A 26,959-nucleotide genomic window follows, 5' to 3' on the forward strand; every position below is an offset into this window, starting at 1 on the left:
CTCGGAGGATGAAAACAGCCAAGTTCATCAAGAAAGCCAGCATGACGAGCTCCTCCAAAACAACCAACACCTCCTTACAGCTTCCACCAGCTCCAGCAGCCTTCCTCTGCTCTCAACAGCCTTTTAGTTCCCAAAAGCCTTTCTTCTTCTCCAGGCCTGCCTCCTGTACTGCTGGCAACAGTCCCCAGGTGGGCCTCCCACACCCAGCACCATGCTTACTCAGTTCATCTGGGGGCTATAAGTTGACCACCAGTTATGAGTCCACTACAACATCTATGTATCTCTTGTTTTGCTACACACAAAGGCTTATGTCCCACATCATCTAGCTTGGAAGACTCATGATCAGTGTTCTGTGTGAGGTAATGCATATGAACTTTTCCAGGCCTTTTGACCAGCTTTCAGAGAAAGAGTAATTTCATTTATCTCTCATTTATCCTCTAATTTATCCCAAATTAGAGGAAAAGTCTCCTTTAAAAGCAGGGTTTTTTTCCCCTAAAATCTAACTGTCCATTGTTTAATACTTCTGAGAAATTTGAAAGAATTTGGGTTTCATAAATGCTATCCTTTTTGTAAAAGTAAGATGGCAGATACATTTCAATAAACTGCTTATTATGACTAGTTAGACTAACTCCAAGCTTACAGAAGAAAATACATTTATTTTATATACACTCTTCACATTTGAATGTATGTGTATATTGAACAGGAGCTGTTATAATAAAATTATGCAGTGAAGCATGCTTTAAGAAATCTCAGGGCTGTGTTTATAACTCAGTGGTAGAGCTTTGGCCTGGTATGCCTTAGTGCCTGGATTAAATTGCTTGAACCTGGAAGAGAAAAGAAAAGAAAGGGAAGGAAAGAGAAGAAGAGAGGAGAGAAGGGGAGAGAAGAGAAGAGAAGCAAAGAGAGAAGAGAAGAGAGAAGAGAAGAGAAGAGAAGAGAAGAGAAGAGGAGAGAAGAGAAGAGAAGAGAAGAGAAGAGGGAAGGAAAGGGAAGGGAAAGGGGAAGGGAGGGAAGGGGAAAAGAAAAGAAAAAAGAAAAATAGAAAAGAAAAGAAAAGAAAAAGGCAGAGCCTTATACCACTCCCAGGTTTAATTCTTCTCTGGGAGAAGATATTGTATTGCTTACTTTTCATGCATTAAGTAATTTTAAAAAATTCATTGGTTTCAATCCTTTTCTCCATCTTCACTCTCTCCTCCCCACAGAAGAGAATGATTTGTTATATCCTAGAACTAAGAGAAGCTAAAAACTTAGTTTGCTCATCTGCAACAAAGATGAGGCTAAGGAGTAGTAATAGATGTTACCTCTGTCATTAAAAGCTCAAGCTTGCATGATCTTTGAGTCATGATGGGAAGATGAGCATTCTTGTGGAGGAAACAGCATGACTAGTTCTCCTCAGCTCTAAGTATTTACTTTTAGTGTATGTTAAACATACTGATGTAAACATCTTTTTTCCACTAATGAATGGGTGAGAGCCTTTAAGTGGTCAAGTAGATCCCTGCTATCCAGTAGTGAAGCCATTGGCTACAAGTGATTGGCTTCATTAATTAAAATTTAATTAAAAATTCAGTTCCTCACCCTCTCAGGCACATTTCAGGTGCTCTATACTTACATATGGCTAATGGCTGCTGTACTGGATAGCAAAGAATATCACATCTCCATTGTTATCTCCCAGACAACACTGATAAGCAGGTTTTCTGGTCTGTTTGCTTCCCCTTTTTTTATACCCAGCTGATTCTTTCTTGTATAACACATATTCTTATCATTCGCCAGATCTGTGCAGCGTGGTCTCTTCATCTTGTCCGTACTTTTAGAAAGTTTTCATTCTGCATTTGTGATAATAACTTAGAGAGTGCTTCCAGAATATCAGTGTTTTTCCTTGTATTTTATTACAAATGTAATTTTTATTCTCTGTAATTAAATATAGAATGCCTGAAACCCTTTAGCAATGGTGAGTATTCCCAAAATTATAGTATTTACATTTTGGGACTTTTTAATTTGTACATGTTTTGCAAAATATAATTGTTCATTCCGGTTGTTGCTTTGATTTTATACTGTGATCATTTGTTATTACCATTCGTTTCTCCTCAAAAGCATGTTTAATGGTATAATATCTTATCACTTACGTGTCTCATTGTTTCTTCGGATTTTTTTTTTTTGGTTTTTCCCAATGATAAACAATTATGTAGTGTATCATCTCGACACAAATAATTGCATTTGCCTGATTTTTTTTCTTTTAAGATAAATTTCCTGAGTTGAAATTGCAGAACCTGAGTGTGAAGTTTTTGATTGCATTTACTTTTATCTCATGATAAGAGAATTAAACATTTAGCTTTAAGTATGTGAATATATAGGAGATTTGAATAGAAAGGACAGAGCAACACTTGAGAAACATCTTCCTGTTTCTCTGGTTTACAACATGACCTAGCAACCCGTTCATGTAATCATAAACAAATGCTCCTCTTATGGAAGCAAATAAAGATGATAATGTATATTCTGGAGTAAAACAAGAGCGAATAATGGTAGCTAAGTAGATTGAATTTTATTTTATTTATTTATTATTTATTTATTTATTTTTGTCTTTGTGAGACAGGATTTCACTTTCAAACTGGCCTTGTCTTGAACTCACTTTGTATCCAAGGCTGGTCTTGAACTCACAGAGATCCTCTTGCCTCAGCCTCCGGAGTGTTGGGAATGCAGGCACGTGCCACCAGGCCCAGTTTATATTTTTAATTTTAAAGCAAAATTACTTTTAAAATGTGAGCATATGATTGACTCCTTAAAGCGAAGTTTCTATGGTTTGTAGAATACATCTTAAAAGAATGTGATGTTCTCTATTTTCAAAAATATTTTCTGTAGCTTAAACTCAACCCATTGTTTATAATGACATTTTTCTCCATAATTGGTAAGAAATATTAGACCTTATATTTCTCTTTTAATACAGTTTGCCTTTGAAATACCTTTCAGCTGAGACCTTCTGTCTTACTACTGGTTGAATTAATAGACACATTTTTATGAGATGATCTCTGAGGGAAAGTGGTCTGGCTAATAAATCAGACAGTCAGGGAATCTTTCCAGTGGTGATATTAGTCCTCCACGCAAGGGGTTGTCAGACCTAAAAGAAATGTCTTCTTTTTTCAAACACAAAGAAACAGTGGCTAAAATATAGCAATACACAGGTAAGAGAAATGCTATGACTAGCTTTCAGAAAATAAAGAATGAATTTAAATAAAGAGCAATACATTTGAAAACCTGCAAAAGTCTGGGAAAATATTGGGTTGGATGCTGAGAGAAAGTAGGATAGGGATGGGGATATATGGCCCCAAAGTGGAAGTACACAAGACTAGGGAGCCACATTTGATATGGAGCAGTGACTGAGACCCTGGACAAGCCAAGAACTCAACACGATGTCATCTTAACCATCCAGCCCACAATCCAAGAACTCTTTCATGGGAGACTTATGATCACAGGAAATTGAAAAAATTTTATTGATTAATAAATATAACACAAGATAGTTAAGACTATCGTACTACTAATTTCTACTAGTTGATTGAAAGGCACCATTAATGCTTATACTGTTTGGTCAGTTTTGAATGACTGTATCATGCAATCTGAGTCACTACTTTGAAGATAAAACTATGCAATGTAATAACCATTGTTAATTTCCTATCATTTTGTTTTGAAATTGTGTACCATTTTTATTGTTTTTTTCTCTCTTTAAAATTAAATAAATACATAAATATATTGTTGATACAAAAAAAACTAATGGGTAATCCTCAAGATACCTCTGTACAAATGCTGTATTTGATAGGTAAACTCACAGAGAAAAAATATAATGTGAAATTCCTCCATAAAAGTGTTTGTTCACTTTTTTTCTCTGATACTGAGTCTTGTGTATATGTAAGAGAATGGAGTAATGGTTTTACACATGGCAGTGGGGTGACATCCCCTCATAAATTGAAAATACAGTAAATCAGAAATACTGCACATATAGTACACCTAACCTACCAAATACCATACCTTGGAAATACAGTGCAGTGCTGGGTATTGTTTGCTTACCTTCTGAGGCTACATGGCTGACTGGGGCTATGGCTCCTGGCCTCTGTTCAGCATGACAGGAGAATATTATATTGCATATCATTAGCAAATCAAAATTCAAAGTAGGCTTTGCTTTCTACTGAATGCATATGGCTCTCTCACCACTGGAAAGTAAAAAACTTGTTCAGCCATGCTATTAATGAAGGACTATTTCTATTTTTTAACTGTGAATATTTACAATGCTCTAGAATTCCTGATTTGCAAATTTAAAAATTGATGTTAGAAACATTTAAAGTTAATTGAAAAGTATGCCATTTTTTAGTTTTTCATTTGAGGTGTATGAGCAAAAAACATTTATAACTCACTTGTCTAGAGAGTGCATTGCAGAAGCAAATTTGAACCTAATTTTATAGAGAAGGCTATTAAGGCATACTGTAAAGTAAGTATGGTTAAATATTTGCTTTCTTGTACTATAGGAGAAATATGTAAGATTTCCCATGAGCTAAATAAATCGGGAAGGAGAAAAAAAACTTGATGTTCCTGATTGCCAGAGAACCACTTCGGCTCTAGTTATCAGACTTAAAGATGTACATATCAGTGAAGACAGTCCAAAAATTTTAAACCCTGCAACTCAGGACTTTTTGGGTTTGGCTCATAGTTTGGAAAGCCAGGAGAACATCCAAAGCATGGATGAACAATCAGCTAACATTTCTGAGCAGAAAGTAAATACAGAATATATGGAAGCCTGCCAGAATATCTTGAAGCAGTGTAGTTTATGTGAGAAAAGACTCCAAGGTGGAAATGTTATTCATAGAGGGCAAGCCATTGTACCACTCATTTCAGCTGTGCCAGAAGGTAAACGAAAATAGGAGCCCTGTGTCTTATTTGCAAGAGAGATTCGGTTAGTTATTAAGATTTTCATAGTACAGCTGAATCAATTTCATGGAAATACTAGAGGCCTGGATCATATATTAAAATACCAATGTTAAGCCTGTCTGGTAGGTGTAGAAAAAAGAAGATAACATCTATGAGAGTGATTTGCACACTAAACTGGTATGTAAAGTGACAGTAGTTATTCACTTGTCTATGAAATGTATGGTGAAATAGTAAATAATTTTTATTAACCTTCTTGTGTGCCTCCTACCCGTCTGACACAAGGAAATAAGAAAGTAGGAATATGGGTCTGGATATTTTATCTGTGCTGTAATGCCTGGCACATTATGTAGATGAATGAAATAATTACTTTACTTTATATAAAAGTATATAAAGTATAAACTTTATATAAAGTATAAACTTTACTTTATATAAAAGTAAAGTACTTTATATAAAAGTATTCCATTTGAAAAAGGAATGCTTCCATTTCTATTTCTTATTTAATATGTCTTAGCTATACCTTAGAGAAATGTATGGTTCATGGAGAGATTATCAACACAAAACGTGTTTTAGATTTTTCTAAAAAAAAAGTTATTTTAAGTCAAAATTTCTTTTGTAAAATATACATTCTTTTCAATCTGAAACTAACAGATAGAGTTTTAATAACACTTAACTAGTGAATTAATCAGTTATACTATAGACATTTAATCTCACATTTGCATAATACATTGTAAGTTTTTAAAAATCTTTTGTATTGATCATTTCCTTTATTACAATTTCACCCAGTGAAGCTAGAAAAAAATCATCTAAATACCCATTTCTCAGGAATCTGGCTCGTAGAGGACACATGACTCACCTATCTAGGAGCAAGGCATATGTAGCTGAACTTTGAAAAAGTCTCTATTCATCTGTGTAAGCTGTGGGTTTTACTCATACTTTTCTTGGGTTGGTGGAACTGCTTGGTTCACTCATTTCTGCATAATCTTAACCAGAGTGACTCTTAGCTCATTTGTGGGTCTAAAGCATTACTAGCCTTGCAAGTGGCTTTCCCTGCTCGCCTCAAAGCAATGAAGAAATCATGCTTAAACTGAACCTACCACAGATTCTAAGGGTGGGGGGAGGGATAGAATAAACAAGTAAATTTTAAGGGTAGAAATGAAACTTCATCTTTCTGAAATCAAAGCTACTTGTTTCTTATAGTTTTGCAAAGTTCTGCCTCACCCTTATCCCTTTTTTCCTGCATCGACCAAGCCATAATATTTTTTTCCCTTGTACTCTCCAGACTACCCTGGGTCCCTGATTCCAACACGAGTATATATTAAACTGCTCTTCAAATTACTTTACATTTTAAAGTATACCTTCGATTCAGAATCTATACTGACTGTCTCCCCTAATGAGCATTTTCTCCCCAGACCACTGGGTTCAAATTCCGACTTAGCCATTTATTAACTACATAAATTGAACAAGTTATGTCAACTCTGTGTACCTCAATTTCCTCATCTATAATGAGAAGACAAAAAGTAACACATTCTTTGTGTAGGAATTAGTTGGCTACTTTATAAATTATTATAAAAGTGCCTAGCACATGGCAAGTTCTACTTGTTATTATTATTATCCTTGGTATTATTTTAAACCACTATTTATAGTGTCATAATCTTCTGAAAAGAAAGCCATACAGGGAGTATAGCTTAGGAAGGAACATGTGCTTAGCATATGTAAAGCCCTGAGCTTCATCCTCAATACCTAAATAAGTAAAGAAAAAGAAAGCCAAAGGCCCCAGAAGTCATCATAGTTAAATCAGTCAGGAAACATATTGTCTGTTTTCAGAAGAAACTTGAGAGCCTTTTCCAATCACCTCCGCCCGGCCCCCATAGGCTTCCTTATCTCCTTAGGGTTCCTAAGCTATAATCTTTTAGTTTTGCTTGGTGGGACCAAGCAACCACTCCAAGCAAAGGAGAAGATCAAGGTGTCCCTAGGTCCAGGACTTTGACCCCTAACTCAAATCACTGTGAACCTGCGGGTCTAGAAGCAGTGTCTCTTCTCTGTCCTCTCCATCTTTGCTTTCGATTTTCTAGAGGGTGATCTCACTGAGGAGAGAGTCCCGCCTACTCCTAACCCCATAACCTAAGGCAGAGCCTGGCACATGGGAGGCACTGTGTTCGTATTTGTTAAGTGAGTAAATGAGTTAATAGAAAATAGTTTTCCATCTTTTTCTTTCCACATGGCCCAGCAACCTAGCAGTAGCTTCTAATAGAAAATATTTATCAGTTCATTCACTGTGTATAAGATTTGGATAACAAAATAACAAGAATTAATAAAAATAAGAGACACGAGAGAATAAAAAGAGTGAAAAGCTACATTGTTCATAAAAAATGAAATTCAATGACACTACAATGCTTGTTGTAAAACAAACTTGTCATATGTTTACGACTGAAATTATTTTGAGACAAAATTTTAGAAGTATTTCAAGATGATTAGTCAGTATAATGAAGTGTAGCAAGACTTACGTGTTTAAGTTTTACTACTTAAAGTTCTTGGCACTGCTAATTTATGGCAGTTCTGTAAGGAGGAGACTTCTGACAACTGAAACACTAAGATAACAGTATCCCTCACTGCGATTCTCACTTGAAATATGAAAGTCAATAACTTTATATAAAAATCCATCTCCAACAAGGCTTTTATAAAGATATTTCATTCATAAAAGTATGTGATGTAATTTTTTTAAGTGGAAATTTCTCCAGTGAACTAAAAGTAGGTTAATGCCATTCATTGCTTTTCTTTATAATTAACACAACAGTTTTCAACATATCCCCTCTGATAATCCTAACTTCACTTCAGTGGGTAGATGCACCAATGATTTTTATTCCCATTTCACAGCTGAGCAAACTGAGTCTCAAGGATGGTAAGTGACTTGTCCAAAATCACAACTAATGAGGGCAGTTAAAACCGAGATCTTTAAACACACTGACTGTGGCCTTTCTACTACACCACGGCTTCTGTTAGCATGTCTTTTTCTTTCCACATTAATGACAAAAGAGTAAGACAATAACCAAAATGTGACTCTAATGGCCTGGGTAATCTAGACAGTAATTTAGGATCATCAGCCTCGTCTGTTTATTGTACTATAACTATTGAACATGCTACCTACAATATCTCTTTCTTGTGTCTCAGAATCAAAACAAAGAGGGAGGTAGAGAGAAAATATTTTAGATATCTAAAAGTATGAAATTTGAATATGTTAAAGAATTAGCAGACACACATTAGTTATGCATGTCAAAGCTGCCCAGCACCTCTGGGCTAATATAGTGACTGTTATGTTCCACTGGATGGATCATGAGGTATTCTTTGAAAAGAGTTGCTTTGGTTGCTAAACTTAAATAAGAGACATAAAAATTTAAGACTGCTTAGGAGATTTACTTGAACGTTCATATTTTCATCATTTGGATTGAAACAGTGATTTTGAAATGTCGTGGTAATAAATGACGGTAATTCTTACTGTGCTGTGTCTTTAAAAGTATGCCATTGATTTTAAACTCAAAGCACTATTTAAAAAAAGAGGCAGTAATGCTCCGTGTGAAAGAATGAGAACTGTGGGGGTTTTGTAGATTACTCCCTCTGAGAGTTTTACTCATATCATTGTTGTTATAGAAAACATTCATTTTAGTCACTGCTCTCCAACATGGAATAAGAAAGAAACACACTCAGTAGATTTTTGCCATTTGTAGAAGCTATACTTGCAGGTGTTTTTATAAAATTACTTTGAAAACTGAATTAGGGAATTCTGAACCATTGATCCTAGGGGAAATACAAGATAAGGTTCTTGGAAGACTGGTTCTGACATTTTTGTCAATTTGCAACAGCACATAACCTTGTTTCCCGTGAACTTCTGTTTCAAAACATCTTATTTAATAAATGTTATTGATTCATTGATTTTGAACTCATGGCCAGCAGCAGTATAACTCATGCCTGAACAAATATTACCTAACACATCTACTCTGTGGCACAAATGTGAGAAAAGTGGATACAATGTACCACAAGCAAGACACTCACGGTAGGAGCTTTGAAGCAAGAAAACAGCGCACCATGTTTGCCCTCCCCTGGAAACGTGCTCTGAGCCCACTTAGGTTCCTGCCAGACTGAATGGCTGTGAACAATTGTGAGTTATACCTTGAGGTACTTGTTTGGAGGCTACAGATAAACTTTATCAAGTAGGTATTTGCAAATCTGGAATTAAAATTATGGAGGATTGAATGTAATTTTTAAGAGAGGTAAAGAAATAAATTTGGGGAGATAAAAATTTATCTGAAGCCACATCAGAAATGACACGTCATTAAAACTCATGAATGTTAGGAAACCAAGTCAAATTTTGAGGATTAAAATTTTATCATTTAATGATACTTAAATACATTCATCTGGGAGCCTTAGTACAGATACATATTGCATTATAATCTTGCATCTTAATCATTTTTGCTTTGCCCTAAAGTAAAGGTAGCTTATTAGTTCTATTTTGCTTCTTTGGCAATCTAAGGAGTTAGGCTAAGGTAACGAGCACAAAATCTGTCATTTAATTTATGGCTGAATACAGAGAGCTGGGTGAAAATAGGTAAAGGTTCACAAGGGCAATAATGGCTCTTCAGTTGGAAAATAACATTCTAAGAAATGCAGAAAAATGGACCCATGTGGGAAATGAGCCTCAACCCACAGAAGCTTCTTCTCTTTTCAGCAAGGACTGGGGTCATTTGAGACTTTCCCTTCCTGGCCACTGTCCTCGTGTATCATATGTCTTAAGAATCTGCTGGGGGCCACAAGAACCCCATCAGAGCCTACTTACTATTTCTACGGCCTTGGGAGGGAGGCTGAGCTTCCAGGGTTTCACCATTTCTGTCAATTAATAAAGGTAATAATACCTTCTTTCTGTGATAGTTGATTCAAACTCTGGACTGTGAACACCTTATGATAGAGCAGAACCATATGCAGACTGGTGGCAGAATCATGAAATAGCATTTCCTCTTCCTTCAGGAAGAACAAAGACCCACTTATTCTTTTCATACTTACAGTTCCAAGCAACGATGCCAGAGATATCCTGAAAGGGTTCTTTGTCTCAAAGGACTTTACCTTCCAAGAGAGTGCTTGGAATTTCCACAGTCCAGGTTCTCAATTTCCACTGTCAAGCTTTATGTCTTGACTTTTTTTTTTTTTTTTTGGTACCAGGAATCAAACTCAGGACCTTGTGCTTGCCAGGCAGGCACTTGTGCCACTGAGCTATATCCCCGGCCCCTCTGTCTTGACTTTTCAAAGTCTTGTGATCCCATGTAGCAACCAGTTCCTACTCCTACTCTACATGAACACAGCCATTATGAATATAGGTCAGAAAAATAAATAATTAAAAATCATTTTTATAATATTATCTCTTGTTTTTGTCCATGGAGATTTCATTTCCCTTGCAGTTAATTAAGGTTTGAGTCGCTGCTGAGTCACAAATTTTTTAAAAATTAAATTCTCTGAGTTATTTTTATCCTGTAACTTCTCATTGCTATAAATGCATTGTGGATGTACAAACCTTTAAATGAACATTAGATGTTAAGTACTCCACTGACATTAAATCTAAAATAGCTTCATTTGAAAAATTATTTTGGAAATCCTGTTTTTAAAGATAGTTATCTCTTTACAGTGAAATGAAGGTTAATCTCAGCATATACATATTTTAAGTCCCAAATCTACAAGCTTTCAACATACTATTCATTTAGCACAGATCTAATTACAAAATTTATTTCAGTTAGGAGGAGACATGAGTAACAACTAACAGAACGTGATCTCCAGAAGTTTGCCGTGGTTGCTTCTCGTTCTGTACAGAATAAAAACAAAAGAATCAGAACAAAACTATAATGAATAGAAGTGTGTAGAGCAGGGTGGAAATCAGAGAATGGTGCCACATACTACTTACTTGAAAAGATTAACATTTTTCTGGAATCAGTAGAATTTAGCTATATAGAAAGGATATGGTGATATCAGACTCATAATTTCTTAAGAAATTATGAAAGCTTTTTCAAAATTGGGTGAAATCCTGGCCAACCACATTAATGATTTTTGGTATCTATATATGAGGGCTGGGAAAATGAGTAAATCATGGGAGGGTGGAAAATCTACCCTATTTGCCCCAGTCTGGGTCAGCACCGGAAGGGACAGCCTTACCTCTGACCTCGAATCACAAATCAGCACAGGATCTCCAACATGTGGGCCAAGCCCAAGAGCAGAGGGGAGAAAGGAGGAGAGCAGCTCAGCGGCATCCGTGAGGAAGAGCGGCCGCTGCTGGTGAACCGCTGCAACAGTAAACCGGGATTAGCACCCTTGTTCTTGCGATCCACAAGACCAATGCATCAGGCTCTCCAAACAAGTGGGCAGACAGCCCGGGAAGCCAGACGTAAGAAAGGAGTCCAACACAGGGGACAGACACAAGTTTTGGAAGATCTGAGCCCTGGTGGACTAGTTACAACAAATGTAGACCTAAAAACATAGACAAACAAACTGGGCAAAACCAGATATTTCTGGCTTTAGCTTTGCAGGACACCGTCTTTCTCTGAATTCCTTTCAGTATCTAAATTAAGTGCTACAAAATATGGCTTCGGAATGTAGTGTGAGTGAGTAATTAATGTAGACTCTACAACAAATTGTAATCATTAAAGATCTTAGGATGACTAAAGGTAGTCGTCCTGTGCTAATTTCTACATCATTTATGGGGATAAGCATTAGGATATGTCTAATTTCTGTAGTTAAAAATACATGTATATTTAAGGATTTATTTGAAGATATAAGAATGGCCACTAATGGAAGGGTAACAAGGTTTATTAGTCCTGAATTACTAAAGTTGGAGTTAAGGAAAACTCCCTCCATGTAACAAAAAATAGTAGAAAATACAGGAAATACAATGAGAGCAAAGGAGGGAAGGGGAGAGGGACAGAGACAGACCCCTGAGAAAGGAACACCAAACAACTGTTACAAGAATAAATGGACATATTTGAATACATTTACTAAAAGGACAAGTATCTTTAGCGTAGGTCATAAATAAAATCAGAGAACATCTGTTTGAAAGAAAAAGAGTACAACAGACTGACTCAATTAAGCAAGTGATAAGGCAAAGACATACCTGGCAAGTACAAGTAGAAAATGAAATCAGCAGTTGCCATACCGACCAAAGGAAAAATAACCCAAAGTCAAAAATATTAAACAGAAAGTTATTACATGAGTGAAGGAAATAATTCATAGAAATGGTATACATTAACATCTGTGAAAATTAATAACTGTTGAAAATATAAGAAAACAGAGAGGAAGATAATGAAAGTTTTGGACTGTAGTATTAACTGCTTTCTCTCAAGCCAGAATGATCAAAACTCAAGTTGTAGAAATTCAAGTGAAGATGTGCACACCTGGCCAGAAGGGCGTCGTGGTAGAAGTTGGGCAGTGTCACAGTATTTAAATTGTGCCATCGCCACAAACCCCCGAGATGAGGCCTAGGAAAACATGGTAAGGGAAAGCTTTAGGGGATCTTTATTGTTAATAACAAAAAGAAAAAAAAAAAAGAATTTAACTTTAATATAGGAATATGAGAAATAGCAAATTATGAAATTTGTGCAGCATATTTTGTATAATTTATAGATCATATGTTCACATATTTATATATAAAGAAATAAATGTCTACTTAAGTATATTGAATATTTTTTGTTTGTTTGTTTGTTTTTCTTCTGGTACCAGGAATCAAACTCACGACCTTGTGCTTGCCAGGCAGGCACTGTGCCACTGAGCTAAATCCCCAGCCCTGGATATTTTTTATTTTAAAGAGAACAAAAACAACGATAGAAAATTTCAAAGCAAGTCAGTAGAGTAGCAATGGTTAATACATTATATATTGTTATCTTCAAAGTAGGTGCTCAGATTGTAAGATATAGGCATGAAAAATTGACCAGTATAAGCACAAAACTTTCTTTTCAATGAACAGAAATTAGTAGTATAACTATCATATATATATATTTTTTTTTCCTTTTTTCTTCCCCTTTCTCCTTTCCCAATCCCAGTTTCTCTTTCCTTTTGAACAGTTTCACAATATCTATTGTACATTTTTTATCTTATTTACTCTTTCAGCTTCTTACACTGGGGAGACAATATGATGTTTACACATGTGAGTGTGATTTATTTCATTTATGAATATGATCTAGAGTTGCATCCTTTTACCTATAAAAGTCTCAAGTTCATCATACCACAGCAGCATATGTGCACCCATGTTTATAGCAGCACAAGTTGTAACAGCCAAATCTTGGAAACAATCCAGATGCCTGTCAACCAAAGAACGTATAAAAAAGATGTGGTATTTTTATACAATGGAGTACTACTCAGCTATAAAAAAGTATACTGAATATTCTATGTATTGTTTATTAAACTTTCTCCAAAAACCTGGGGAAAATGTAATTAATACATATATATTACCTTACATATGTATGTATAAATGTATGTATATGTATATAATATATGTATACATATAGTTTTTAATCTGTAATATACTAATAGCCTCTAAATCTAAAAAAAAGAAGTCAAATCCTCTAACAGACAAATTGGCAAAGTCATAACTAGCTAATTCTCCAAAACAAAATGATAAAAACCTCAGATTATCAATAAACCTTGAAGTTTCCACTCAGCAAATAGGTTCTGAGCATCGACTACGAGCTGAGCACTGTACTGGGCATGCAGAGCCATCAGTGAACACAACAAGGAGGCAGCTGTGTCCTCACAGAAAGGGAGCAGGAGAAACGAAGAAGTGAAGTGCATTGAAAGAGTGCGCAAGTTACACGTTAGGGGATGAAAATTTGTGTGGAGAAAAACTGGGAAAGAGTCCAGTGAGACAGGGTGGGCAATGCCCCGAAGAGAACACGAGTTCAGCCCCTGGGGACAAAGCCAGAGCTCTCCAGGAAGAGCGGAAGGAGTGACGTTCTGTGGGCATCATCTAGGGCCGGCTCAGACCACGTGGGAGAGCACTGGGAACTGGGAGCGGGGAGGGCTGGAAGGTCAGAGCCCGGAACTTAGCTTCTCTTGGAGAGAGATAAGATGGGAAAGACTGGGTAAGGTTGAGGGTTTTGAGAAGTGACAAGCTGATTTATGTTTTCAAAGAACAACTCTGATTGCTTTGCTGTGAACAGACTGCCTGGGGTTGATGGGGGTCCGAGGCATGCTCATTTCTAAGCTTTCTGGAATTTGGTTTTAAGCATTCAAAGGTGCATATTGACTCAGTACTAGTACTTTTAGGAAATGAACAATTTCTATAAACTAATGATACATATATGTATATACATATATATTCACAAAAGAATCAGTAGATAATAGTAAACTGATGACTTAACCCGGTGTTCAATAATAAGAGCTTAGTTAAATAAATCACAGTATATCTCAACTCTGGATTACCATAAAATAATATTTTAAAGTATTACAGAAAAGCACTTAGTGAAATGAAATGTTAACCACAGCATAGCATTAAAGAAAATGCTTATCAGATGCCATACACTGTAGAATAGGACCACATTTAAAGGAAATATACGTAATAGATATTTTAAGAGAGATATCCATGTGCATGTCAGCAGTATAGATATAAAAGAAGAAATCCAGAAGCAAAATAATAATAGTGCCTTTATAGTGATAGTTTTACTTTTATATTGGTATATTTTTTTCCTATAGCATCTCAGCTTTTGCAGTGAGTGATTTAAAGATTTTAAGTATTGCAACATTTTAGGTAAAACAACTTGTACACATTGTTTGAATGATGGTCTTGTATTTCCTTGAAAGAATGTTTATGATTTCCTTTCCATTCTCTGTTATGTTCCCCTATTCCATATCATTTGTGCTTAGACTTGTATCCCTTTCCCATTATTTCCATGTGTTATTTTCCTGGAAGAGCAACTACGAGAACCACAGTCATAAATATCTCCAGGCTTTATTACTCACTGTCAGACTTCCCAGAGATTTCTCCTGTTTACATGCCCACCGGCAGCACCATTTCATTCTCTTTCTGTAAGAATATGTTGTCCTCACTGTAATATCTTTGCCATTCAGCGGAGTGGAATGTGACTTGTGTAACAAGATGTTAACATGGAAATCCACCCACATTGTTAAAGCTACACTGCAGTGAAATATGAATGATCACAAGTACTTGCTTTTAGCTCACACTGAGCATATTAAAGGCAACATAGTGAGTTGAGGACAGAGTTTGTAACTGTTTGGATGGGGGTGTGTGTTGCTCCCACCAGCTTCAAGAGAAGGAGCCTGGGGTGCCTGTCCCTCAGCTCCTGTCCAGTGAGAGCCTTCAAAGGACTGCTGAGAGTGCTTGACAGCTGTCATCTGTCAAGTGTGGGAACACAATAGACCATGAAGCTCCAGGCCATGGAATTAGAGAGGGCAAATGGGCAAGGGTTAAACCATGAATTGAAAAGTTAAAAAGGAGATGGATATGCTCTGTGGTCCTCATTCAAGGCAAAGAATGAGTGAATACTTCCTTAGGCATGGTCTAAGGCTGATGTAAGAGACCGTCTTGTCCTAGAGGGCAGCCTGGAAAGACACAGCGTCCTACGCACATACAGCCTTACAACCCAAGGCTCATAGCAATGGTCACTGTTCATAAGGACACTGCAGCGAGAGGGATGAGAGTGGAAGCATTTTCCATAGAATCCACAAACCATTACCCGGAAAAAGTACAGACTTCAAGTCTCTGTGAAGTCTACAGACAGATCAACATGGTGCTATCTATCAAGCCAGAAGGCAAATCACCTGTGTAAATAGTGAGCAAAGACCTGAGTAGACATTTCTCAAAAGAAGACACACAGATGCCCAGAAGATATATTGAATGCTGCTTAGCATCATTCATCTTTGGTGCATGCAAATTAGAGCCATACTGAGATAGCACCTCACAACTCTTAAGAATAACTTTCATCAAAAAGGGGAAAAAGAAGTGTTTGACAAAAATGTTAAGAAAACCAAACCCCTTATACAATATTGGTGGGAATACAAATTAGTGCAGCCATTATGGAAAACAGTAGAACGGTACTTCAAACAATTAAAAGGAGAACTGCTATATGGCCCAGCAATTCTTCTGCTGGGTATTACCCAAAGGGATTGAAGTCAGTATGTCAAAGAGATATCTCCTTTTCATATTCACTGCAGCATCATTCCCAATAATGAAGATAATGGCATCAACCTAAGTATCAATGGATGAATGGATAAAAAAATGTGGCATACATACACAAGGGAATACTATTTGGCCATTAAAAACGATGAATTTCTGTTATATTCAATAACATGGATAAACCTGGTGGATATTATGTTAAGTGAGACAAGACAGACTTAGAAGACAGATATTACATGATCTCAATCCTATGTGGAACCTGAAAAAGGAAAAATTGTAGGAAAAAAACCCCAGCTGATCTCCTAGAAGTAAAAAATGGAATAAAAGTTAAAGAGGTTGTGGGCAAGGATCAGAAAATAGGAAGACATTGGTTAGAAGGTGTAATGTTTTAATTACAAGGAGGCAGTTCTGCAGATCTAATCTACAGCATTGTGACAACAGTTAACATGCATTCTTAAAAACTGTTAAGAGAGTAGATTTTAAATGTTCTCATTACAAAACATGACCAGGATATAAGGTGGTGGATATGTTAGTCATTTTTATTTACTCATTCCATGGTGAATACATACATCCAAGTATAACATTGTACAACATAAATATATACACTTTTATTTGTCAATTTAAAAAATAAATAGAAATTAGTTCAGTTACCTACCAGATTTAACCTCTTATTTGCAAAATCTGTTTCAAGTTATGAATCAAATATCATAAGAATCTATTCCAATGAAGAAAAAAATGCTGTGCTTTCCTCTCTTTTATCCATTTACTCCAACCCCAGAAGGATTAGAAGCCTTATTTAGTGGTCCCTGGGGAAGGAGGAACAGAAAAGCCAGGTGGAGAAAGAAGCCACCTATGCTTCTGTCCCCCACAAGGTGGGTAGAGGAGAAGACCCCAACCTTAAACCAAGCCTGGAGTTCTGTTTGGAGTTTCTTACTTCAGATGGACATTTGCAGCAACTCTGCACTCTTTGAACTGCCCAAGAATGAACAACAAAATTGAAGAAGAAATTGCCTGAATTTTTAAATTCAAGAAGAGAGGAAGAATTATCCCACAGAATAAACATTACAAAACTTTTTAAAATAGAGTTGGATTGTGACAGATAAGTTTCATTTGCATTCCTTGGGTTATATGTTGGGTATCTCATGTTTTTTCCATACTTGGGTATTGGGATCTTGGTGATGTTCTTGCTGATTTGTGTGGTATGATACTAAAACACTTTTAATGTGACATCAACATTTTCCCAGGGACTGCTACACCTCATAGCCTTATGAAATTAAAGAAAATACCTAATATCAGCATTCACTTTCTATCCAATTTTTATTCAATTAGAGATGTGATATAGAAACTCTGACTTTTCCATCCAAATTCTAAGTTGCCCTTGAATCAAATTCTATACTTTCATCATTTAAGCAGGAGTAGCACATTAGCACTTTTCAAGCTTTCTTTTACACAGTGGCAGAACCTCTTGTGAAATTACATGTGTGACCTTACCAAGCTCTCCAAGTTGTATCACTGTGGATCTCCTACTGTAGGGTATATATTTAAACTTGGAATTGAAATGAAGTCCTCAATGATAGGAAATATTTAAAATAGAACCACAGAAATTATTTCTGATTGACATTTTCAGTATTTTGGCAGAGCAGAAAGTATTCAAGGGTTGCATTCTTTGTATCTGGACCTACACCTGACATAACACCATATACAACACTTTCACTGCCCAGATAAGAGTCACTACCAAAACACTGGGCCTCGGCATAGTTTCTTTGCAATTGAATCCTAATTGGATCTTGTATCATCTACTTAGGCCTCCTACCTCATTCACATTTTCCTCTGTCCTGGTGCTTCCTGCTCATAAAAAGTAAAGGTTTTGTCTGTATCAGTCAGCATACTACAACTTTGTCTATGCTCGACTGCTCAGGGAAAGGCCTGACCAAACTGACTTCATCTTTAACAGCATCCAGATTATTCTCTACTCTGCTAAGCTAGATGTTTATCTTTCCCTTTCTTTCTCTTTACCAAAGAGTCTAGTAGGTACCTAAAAACACTTTATCTTTTGAATCAGTTTGACTTCTAAGTAGCTCCTTCTGACAATGTCCTATTCGTTCCTTTATCTAGTCATTTCACTCATTCATTCAACAAATTTTTTGCCCACACTTTTAATGATTTCCTACATAATTTTCTTAGTTACATTGAAGGATACCTATATTATAGAATGCACGATTTCTTTGTGCACACTTTCAAAAAAATAGTTTTCTAAAAAATACCTCTCCCCACTCCTGTCATGAGTTATGAGTTGGCCTACTGAGTTTTAGAAATGTTTTCCAAAAGGGGAATGATGTTGGAAGGAACAAAGATGACCAGAAATGATAAACTGGAAGAGGCACAGTGACAGAGCAGAGCTGGCTGGTGAAGTGCTTAGCAGGGTTTGAGATCTGATTAAAGGTAATTCTATAGGAAAGCTGATTTTTTAAAAAATTAGAGAATTATTTAGGAAGATTTAACCTTTCTCTTATGAGAAGACTCCCTCAACAATATTGCACATATAGGGACAATTTCTTGTAGTACCTGTTGAGGTCATCATATTATTTTATTACAGTTACAAAGACCTCTACAGAAAGAGTTCCTACAGGAGTGAGTGTAAACTATGAACAATTAGAAAATTAACATATTGGTCAGTTTTGGTTTTGAAGTCTGGTTTTTGAAAATTATTAATACTAGTACAAAAGTAAAATAAATGGTAAATCATAGAATGATTGGTTCTGATACCATATCCAAAGTTATTGCCTTTGTAGTTATGTTAGCATCATGCCATGGTACCAGAAACCTTAGAGGTCAGAAATTGAGAAAATAGCACTTGCATTTGCACTGTCTGTGCATCATTTTTCCTCAGGCATACTCATTTGACTTCTTTATCCAAAACTAAGGCAAATACAGGTTAGTGCAAAGGTGGTTTTCATAAGCATCCCCACAGAGCTAGCCTTGCAAAGAAGTAATATTTAACATACCTTAAGCAGTGGATTTACTCAGCATTTAAGTTCAGATTGAATTTCATTGACCCAGATATCATTTAATAAAAAAAGATAAGAATATTCTAGAAATTGGAACTCTACCAGAAGACCCTGTGTGTCTTGATATCAGAAGTCACGAGGGTACCCTGAAGTAACTAAGGGAAGGTATTCGATGGCATTGCTGCTGTCACCATCCTCTCCTCTCAAAGCTGCTACCAGGATGGCCTTTATCTGATAGCCATGGGGACCAATTCTAGGAAAGTGGAGTGAGGGGAGGGTATTTTAGCTAGCTGAGATGTTTTGTTGTCCTTTACTTCTAGCAACAAAACAACTGACTGATTACTTGCTCTTGTGAAAGGAAGCAGCAAAGATGTCAAGAAACCATTAACTGACATTAGCAAGTCCTCAAAGCTGACAGCAGACTCTAAAAGCAATTGAGTATGCCGATAATGACTCCTTCTTCATACAACTCCCTTTCAAGAAATAGTTTCACTGGTGTATCTAGATTTTTACATTTAACCAATGTCCTTTTTATGAGGTTTTATCCCAACTTATTTGCTCAGGATGCTAAAATTACAACAACCATGTAAAGAAGTGGTTGCCAGGTTGTTTAACATGTCCATTTACTATGCCATCATAATGCTACTGTTTGAATGTCAATAATACTGTTCCATAATTATTTATTTACTTTTGTCTTTAAAAGGCACCATTTTGTATGGAATAAACAATTGCAACTCGGGGAGAAAGTGACAGTTGTCTGTTTGTAGTGCTCTGTTTTTATTTACAGTACCTATGTGTTAGGAAGCTGCCCAAAACGACTGATTTTGATTTTTTCCTTTCAGCTGTTTACCTCTGCAAGAGAACAATGCAAAACAAAGCAAGGCTAGAGCTAGCAGATTATGAAGCTGTAAGTACCAAGGACTTTCTGGCAAAGAAAGGTATAAAATGAAAGGGAATAAGGTCTCTGGTCATCTCTGACCACTCTCTCCATTAACTCTCTGCATTTGTGAATCATAGGGATCAATATCTGTGGACCAGGCAGCCGAATGGCTTAAAAAGTCCTTGTGTGCTTCCTTCCTCTCTTTGTTCGTGTTGAGGATGGTGGAATTCTAAGTACACATTCTCAGTGTAGGAGGGAAAAGCATATCTTATTTTCTGAAACTGACTTAACTGTAATATTTTCAGATAAATATGCCAGTGGCTAGGTGTGGTGGTGCAGGCCTGTCATCCCAGCTACTCAGGAGGCTGAAGCAAAAGAATCACAAGTTTGACTCCAGTCTGGGCAATTTAGCAAGACCCTGTCACAAAATAAAAAAATGAAAAAGGCTGGGAATGTGGCTCAGTGGTAGAAGGTCCTGCATTTACTACCAGTACCACACACACACACTCACACAAGGGAAATATCCAAACAAGGAGAATGAAAATCAGTTTCACCATGTGAACATGGTTTTTGCTAAACCTTCAGGTTGGCTACACCATGGGCAAATGAAACAGTTGGGTGTAATTTGGACACATGGTTGCTGTGTTGTGGTTTGCTGAATTCAAACCACCATGTGGAGGACTGGGCTATAAAAGTTTGCGTGTATTGCCAAGACCTGAATGCACTGATTGAATCATCAGTATGCATGCATCATTTTCCTGTTCCTCCATAAGATGAGCACAGAAAAATCCAGGAGCTTAGTCTTAAGCATTTTCTCATATGGGGTAAATTAAGTATTTAACACATACTGGATTTAATATTTGAGTACACATTGGATTTTAGCTGTGTTCTCTAAGGTAAGTCATTCACAAAAATTAATATGTTATTTGTCTGTATTCCAAGACTGTTATTTCAGTCACCTTTCCCATTGCTGGAAACAAATACCGGGCTTATACAATTTAAAGGATGAAAGGTTTATTTTTGCTCGGAGTTCAGAGGATGTACTTCATGGTCTGCTGATTGCAAGACAGGAACATCGTGGTGGAAAAATAACAGTGGAGAAAAACTGCTTCGTTTGAAGCAGAGTGGAGGGTGGACAGTGCCAGAGAGGCAGGAGCCAGAGACTAGACAGAGCGTCAAGGTCACACCTCCATGACCCACCTAGACACAGCTGCAAGTGGGTTTCCTAAGCCCTCAGCTCTTCAGCCAGTTCTGTCGACGATCCAGTTTAACTGTCACACCTGTTGTAGCTGAATTACTGAGCATGCTTGTCATTTAGAACCAGGCTACACTCAGTGCCTTAGAATTCTGTATTTGTCTTCCTCACAAATCCATGTGGTAAAGAAGCTAGTGGGGAATAGTAAAGACAATCACCGCCATATCTTCACCTGCGGCTTCTCTTTCAGGAGAGCCTGGCCAGACTCCAGAGAGCTTTTGCCCGGAAGTGGGAGTTCATTTTTATGCAAGCGGAAGCTCAAGCAAAGTGAGTCCTTGTGAGTCTTTTGGAAGGATTGTTCACGTTGTGGCCTTTTGCTCAGAGAGACCCTCCACTTAACACTACTTATTCTTGGTCCTTATGATGTTGACAGAGTGGACAAGAAGAGAGACAAAATCGAAAGGAAGATCCTCGATAGCCAAGAGAGAGCGTTCTGGGATGTACACAGACCTGTGGTGAGCAGACACACCCCCGGGCTCCCAAATCCCTCTTCCCAGTTGTGACAGGTGAGGGTGCCGACGAGGGCAAGGGACAGGCTGGGATTCTCCGTCATACATCCCACACTTCCCAGTCAATGCGTTCAGTAAACTTTGCCACTGTCAGTAAGAGGACCGCACTTCAGTAGTGTTGCATTTATAAAACTATGCATCTTTCTTCCATGGCATCACTTGCCCACTGAGTTTTGACATTTGGAGTGCAGGGTGCTGCTCCAAACACTTAAGGAAAAATATTTTAGGGACAAATACTTAAAGGAAAAAGAAAGCAGTTTTTTGTAGCTTACTGTTTACATTTTTGGCCATGTACTGAATGGATAAGTCAAATGTTATTTTTTTTTCTTTTTTTAAAAAAATCTGTTAATCACCTATTGGTGACATTTGCAGACTAATATTTTAAGTGCTTTTGAATTCAAATCTTCTTACTTTTAATGTTGTAGCAGCAGACTTGAATATAGTAATTTTTTTTTCTTCTTTGATAATGTTACATTGTCTCTGTGTGACAAATACTGAGTCCACTTGATCAATTAGTAGCAGAAAACTTCATTGAAAGTTCTAAACCATAGTTATGAGCATCTATAAAGTAGCATGTCTAATCTCATCCATTTATCTCTATTTTGATGCAATGTCTTTTTCTTCTATCAATTTTAAATACAGACAAGGTAGTAGATAACAAGATTTGCATAAATATTACTAGAATAAATAGTAGATTTACAAAGTGAGTGACCAGTCAACAAAAATCCCTTAAGGATACCTAAAAGTTTTCCTGTCAGCTACCTTCCAAGTGAGACTAAAACAGAAAGACTCCAAAGGTTTGTTTGTATATATATTTCTATTTCAAATAGCAACACAATTGTTAATTTCTATTTTAAATTTGCTCTTTTCAATTCTCAAGACAGAATTGAGCACTAACTGGCTTTTCTACTTAAAATTCAGTTTGAGTTTTATTTCTGTATTGAAAAAAGATTATGAAGTCACACACAGCTTTTGCAAGAATATGAAGTAGGATTTTTATTGTGTGCTTGTTTTAAGTAGCCTCTAGAAACCTGTCAACACATCATGTTGCTATGTGTGTCCACATTATGCTTCCTGCATAGCTGGTGGCCCATCTGTAGCCTCACTGAGCTTATGTGACGTGGGCCTTCCTGGTAACCTAGGAGGACTCCCATTTCATCAGCTCCCCTGACTGTCCACTGCCATTCCATACTCAGGCTTTCAGAATGTGAAAACTGGTCGTCAATCACACTCTGCTCCTTCGCCTAAGAATGGCTCATACTTTGTGCACTTCTGGTAGAAACAGAATCTGCCTATGGTTTTTTCTTTCTCTCTAATGGGAGTCAGGCTCCTGTCCCTCCCTCCTTCCCTGCCATCAGAGAAGAGCACAGTGGGTGTCCTCCAAGTCCTTGCCCCGTCCCTTATAAGGCTTACAAGTAGGAGGTCAACCTAAGGAAAACCCATCTTCAGAGGCCAACTGGAAGCCATTAGCTGCATCTCCCTTATTCAACTTGAAGACGCGTATGAGGAGCCTTATATCATCTACCATGAAGATGGTATGCAAAGCTACATTGATCATCTTGCCTGTGTGCCTTTGAGAATGGTATTCACTTAAAACAATGCTACCTTCAGCCATTTCTTTTTCTTACACTTCAGCTCCTTACAGTACTTTAGAAGCATTACCTACTGGCAGATTTAAAGTTTAAATATTTTAAAGTGGTCTCAGATGTTTGTGAAATGCCAACATTTGTCTGAAGGCCATGTCTGTCATGTAGCTTTTTTTGTCTTTGTTTTAGCTTTCTGGGTCCTTAGAGGACCACTTAGTGAAATAAATGATAAAGATGACAAGGACAGGGGCTTCAGTCTCATAAAGCTTTGAATGGCTGTTTCCTCAGTCAAATGCATAAGTTACATCTCTCTTCAGTGTAGTCAATTAATAACAATAAATATTTTCTAAAATAACTGCCCACAAAGTAGAAGTAGCATAGGAAAAAACAGCAATACTTTTAATAATTTCCAGGAGTGTTTATGCACTCTGTTCATCTCTAGAAATAAATTCTGCAGCTGTTGTAATCAACCCTGAATTACTATATTTAGACCTGAAATCCTGTACTGCAGTGTTAAAGTGGAATAAGAATCCTGGTACCTGGGTTTCTTCTTCATAGCCTGTCCTGCTGTGGCAGTCATTGGAAGAATTTTCTGCCCTGTGGTTGTCATCTTGCTAAATTTGAATATCTTCTAGACAGGATCAGTTAAACTAGGTTTTGCGTTCTAAGGGCAAGTTATTTCAACCTGAGAAATGTAGAACCCTAGCCTACTTGCAGGAAAATACAAGACAGGGTCTTCTGTCCAGAGGCTGAGCAGGCATCACCTGGGGCCACTGTTGCATGCCACCCTGCCCTGTGGAGTATAGAGACAGTCCTTTGGTGCCATTGTCCAGCTTTCATCATGTCAGCCATAGGTGAGTAGCCATAGCAGATGGGGAGACATGCAACAGAGTGGGAAGCAGTGGGTTTTGCATCCAGGAAGGTTATGTACTAGGCTGAACTTGTATACAGTAATTATCTATCTTCTGAGATTTAGAAACCTCATTTAGAAAATGGAAATACATCTTCCTTTGCTATGTTATGAACATTCCGTGACATTGGATGTTTAAAAGCAGCTTGCACATTATTGGGCATGTGGATAACAAATGTGTACTTCCTTTTTGAAGGGGCACAAAAGTGTTCCCAAAATGGGTAATGCAAGAAAAATGGAATCTGGCCAGATACAGTAAATGTGACACCTACATGTAATCAGTTTCAAAAATGTCTGTACATCAAACAGAATACAATCAAGGTGAATTACAGCCTTCCTTTATATTCAGATAATATAAGAAAATAATTAAAAACAAAAATAATTCCTGACACCACTTCCCTGCCTCTAGCCTTATAATTCCATTCTTTCTTTTGGGGGGTACCTTGTGTGAAATGACTGACTTGACCTAAGACTGAGGTGGTTATCATGGGGCTGATGGCTAAGTATTAGCTCTCTCTCTCTTACTCTCTCTTACTCTCTCTTACTCTCTCTTTCTCTCTCTCTCTCTCTCTTTCTCTGGCTTTATTTTTGAGTTCTTCAGTTTTATTTATGTTTGTATTTTTAGGTGGGCCTTTATTTTGGAACTGGGACTTTGCCCCCTAGGTTGAGCCAATGCCAGAATTACCACAATGGCCTTTCTTGGTGTTTATCAACTGGTGTACCTTTAATGAGTGCAACCATGTTGACCCTTTAAAAGGATGTCCTAAGGAACTTCTTGAGCTGTATAAGGATGTTTGTCCTCAGTTTTTAAATTTAAGTGTATCAGTACTGGAGCCACTTTCCAATGCAATGATTAATCCTTGTTTCCTTGAAAATCTGAATTGAAACTCCCGAAACAGAGCGTGTCACCCTTCCCATAACATGCATTATCATGTAGCAATACCATTTACTCTGGATTAGTATGATCCAGCTGTTATAGTATGGTCTAGCATTGAAAATGATTAAAACACAGTCCTTATTCCTAAAACTCACAGTCCAGTGGAAACATTTTATGGGCATAGTCACCAACACATCATGAGATATGGGTGACTCTGCCAATTGCTCTGGGAAGAGATACAGCTCATCATGGGTGCTTATATGACTTGGCCATGTACACAGTTGCTGGTAGTGAAGCAAGAGTTAAAGGCAAGAAGTATTGTGGCTCCAGGCAGAGGAAGTGGCTGCAGAAAGAATGACTTTGTAGCTGTATGCATTCATCCTTCACAAGGGAGTCATAGATACTTATCTATATTCCGTCAATGATGTATCTGTTTATAGGTACGCTGTGACATAATTTGCTTCTGGTTTTGAAGTATCCTTTCCATTCCTTTGGCAATTCTCAAAAGCCCAGACTTCAGCACATCTTTCAAGCGTTATAGGCTCTGACCTGGAGGTACCCAACTACCTTCAGGCAGTTCCTGTCAGGGGAGGTTATATACTATGCACGCTAATGTAAAAGCTTCCTAAAACTTAGAACTATCTAAAATCTTTGCCAACATCAAACAACAGAAGAGATAAATTCAGGTAGAGATTGGAAATAATGATACAGAAATAGAGCTGAGAAAAGGCAGTAATTGGGTAGAGAATAAGTTAGTAATGTTTATAGAGTTCCTCCTGGCATTGACTGAGAATTAGATCACCATCTTTTTTTACCCCAAGTCATTAGTTTAGGGATGAATAATAAATATTCAGTGAAGACTTCATGAATAAAAATACTTAAGAGAAACTGAAATATCTTTCATCCAAATGTTCCAAATAAAAAAATAATAATTATCTAGCTCTTCTTGATTTCAAATCAAGCAAATACTAATTGCAAAATTATGAAAATAGGTGATTTACTTATGCCTTCCTTATCCAATGCTTATATATCATCTGTATTAGCATTTTATATTGGTTTCACTGGGATTCCTCAGAACACTAATATTGAAATCTGTTGGACTGTGATCTTTTGAAGAGCAGATGTTCTATCTAAAATTCCCTAAAACTAAACATAGTGTTTTGTAGACCACAACATAATGAAAAATTTGGAATTTGAGTAAATGAGGAAGTGGTAGAAATATGAGATTTTCAAACGATTTTGCTAACATTGAAGGTAGGTTTGTTTGAGAGCATCTTGAATAGGACAAAAAGACATCAGGAGGGGAGAGAGCTTGTCAGTAGTTATAGATATAGTACCAAGCATGTGCAGGATATTTTGAGATATAGAACTAATTTTGAAACTAAGTTAAAGGTAACCAAGCCCTGATGCAGGACCTGTTTGTCAGAAGAAAGCTAGAAGGTCAAGAAAAATTTGGTGGCCATAGGATATCATCTTCCTTCCTCCTTGATGATAGTTCCATAACTCCGGTAAAAGTGTTTAAACTCCCTACATATCTTTCTTTTTTCTTCAAATAAATCAATATGGAATATTCTGGTGGAGCAAATGTTTGTGGAGGGTATTTATATGAAAATCTTTTTTCAGAATGGAAAACAATATGCCATGAGACAGGAACCAAGGGAAAAGCAGAAGTAGCTATTCTATTTGCAGACAAAGTGAATTTGAAGCCAAGACTAATTAAGAGAGATAAGGAAGGTCACTACATCCTTGTAAAGGGAGCAATCCAAGAGGAAGCAATAACAATCGTACATATATATGCAACAAAAGCCAGTGCACTTAACTATATAAAAGAAATATTAACAGGCCTGAAAATCAAATAAGCACTAATG

At 37.0% G+C, this 26,959-nt stretch overlaps 1 protein-coding gene across 7 annotated transcripts in view; it reads left to right on the top strand.

Annotated features, from left to right (window-relative positions):
- Rgs7 (regulator of G-protein signaling 7) overlaps window positions 1-26,959 on the top strand; it is a gene marked incomplete at its 5' end in the record, with an annotated part of 458,438 nt that overhangs the window by 370,235 nt on the left and 61,244 nt on the right. For all 7 annotated transcript variants that reach the window (XM_013520541.1, XM_005374822.2, XM_005374823.2 and 4 more), the window contains 3 exon segments: window positions 19,917-19,981; window positions 21,400-21,476; window positions 21,583-21,664. In XM_013520541.1, coding sequence (XP_013375995.1) covers window positions 19,917-19,981; window positions 21,400-21,476; window positions 21,583-21,664 — 224 coding nt within the window.

This window comes from Chinchilla lanigera, unplaced genomic scaffold (assembly GCF_000276665.1).
Source record: "Chinchilla lanigera isolate Chin_1 unplaced genomic scaffold, ChiLan1.0 scaffold00005, whole genome shotgun sequence".
Lineage (NCBI taxonomy): Eukaryota > Metazoa > Chordata > Mammalia > Rodentia > Chinchillidae > Chinchilla > Chinchilla lanigera.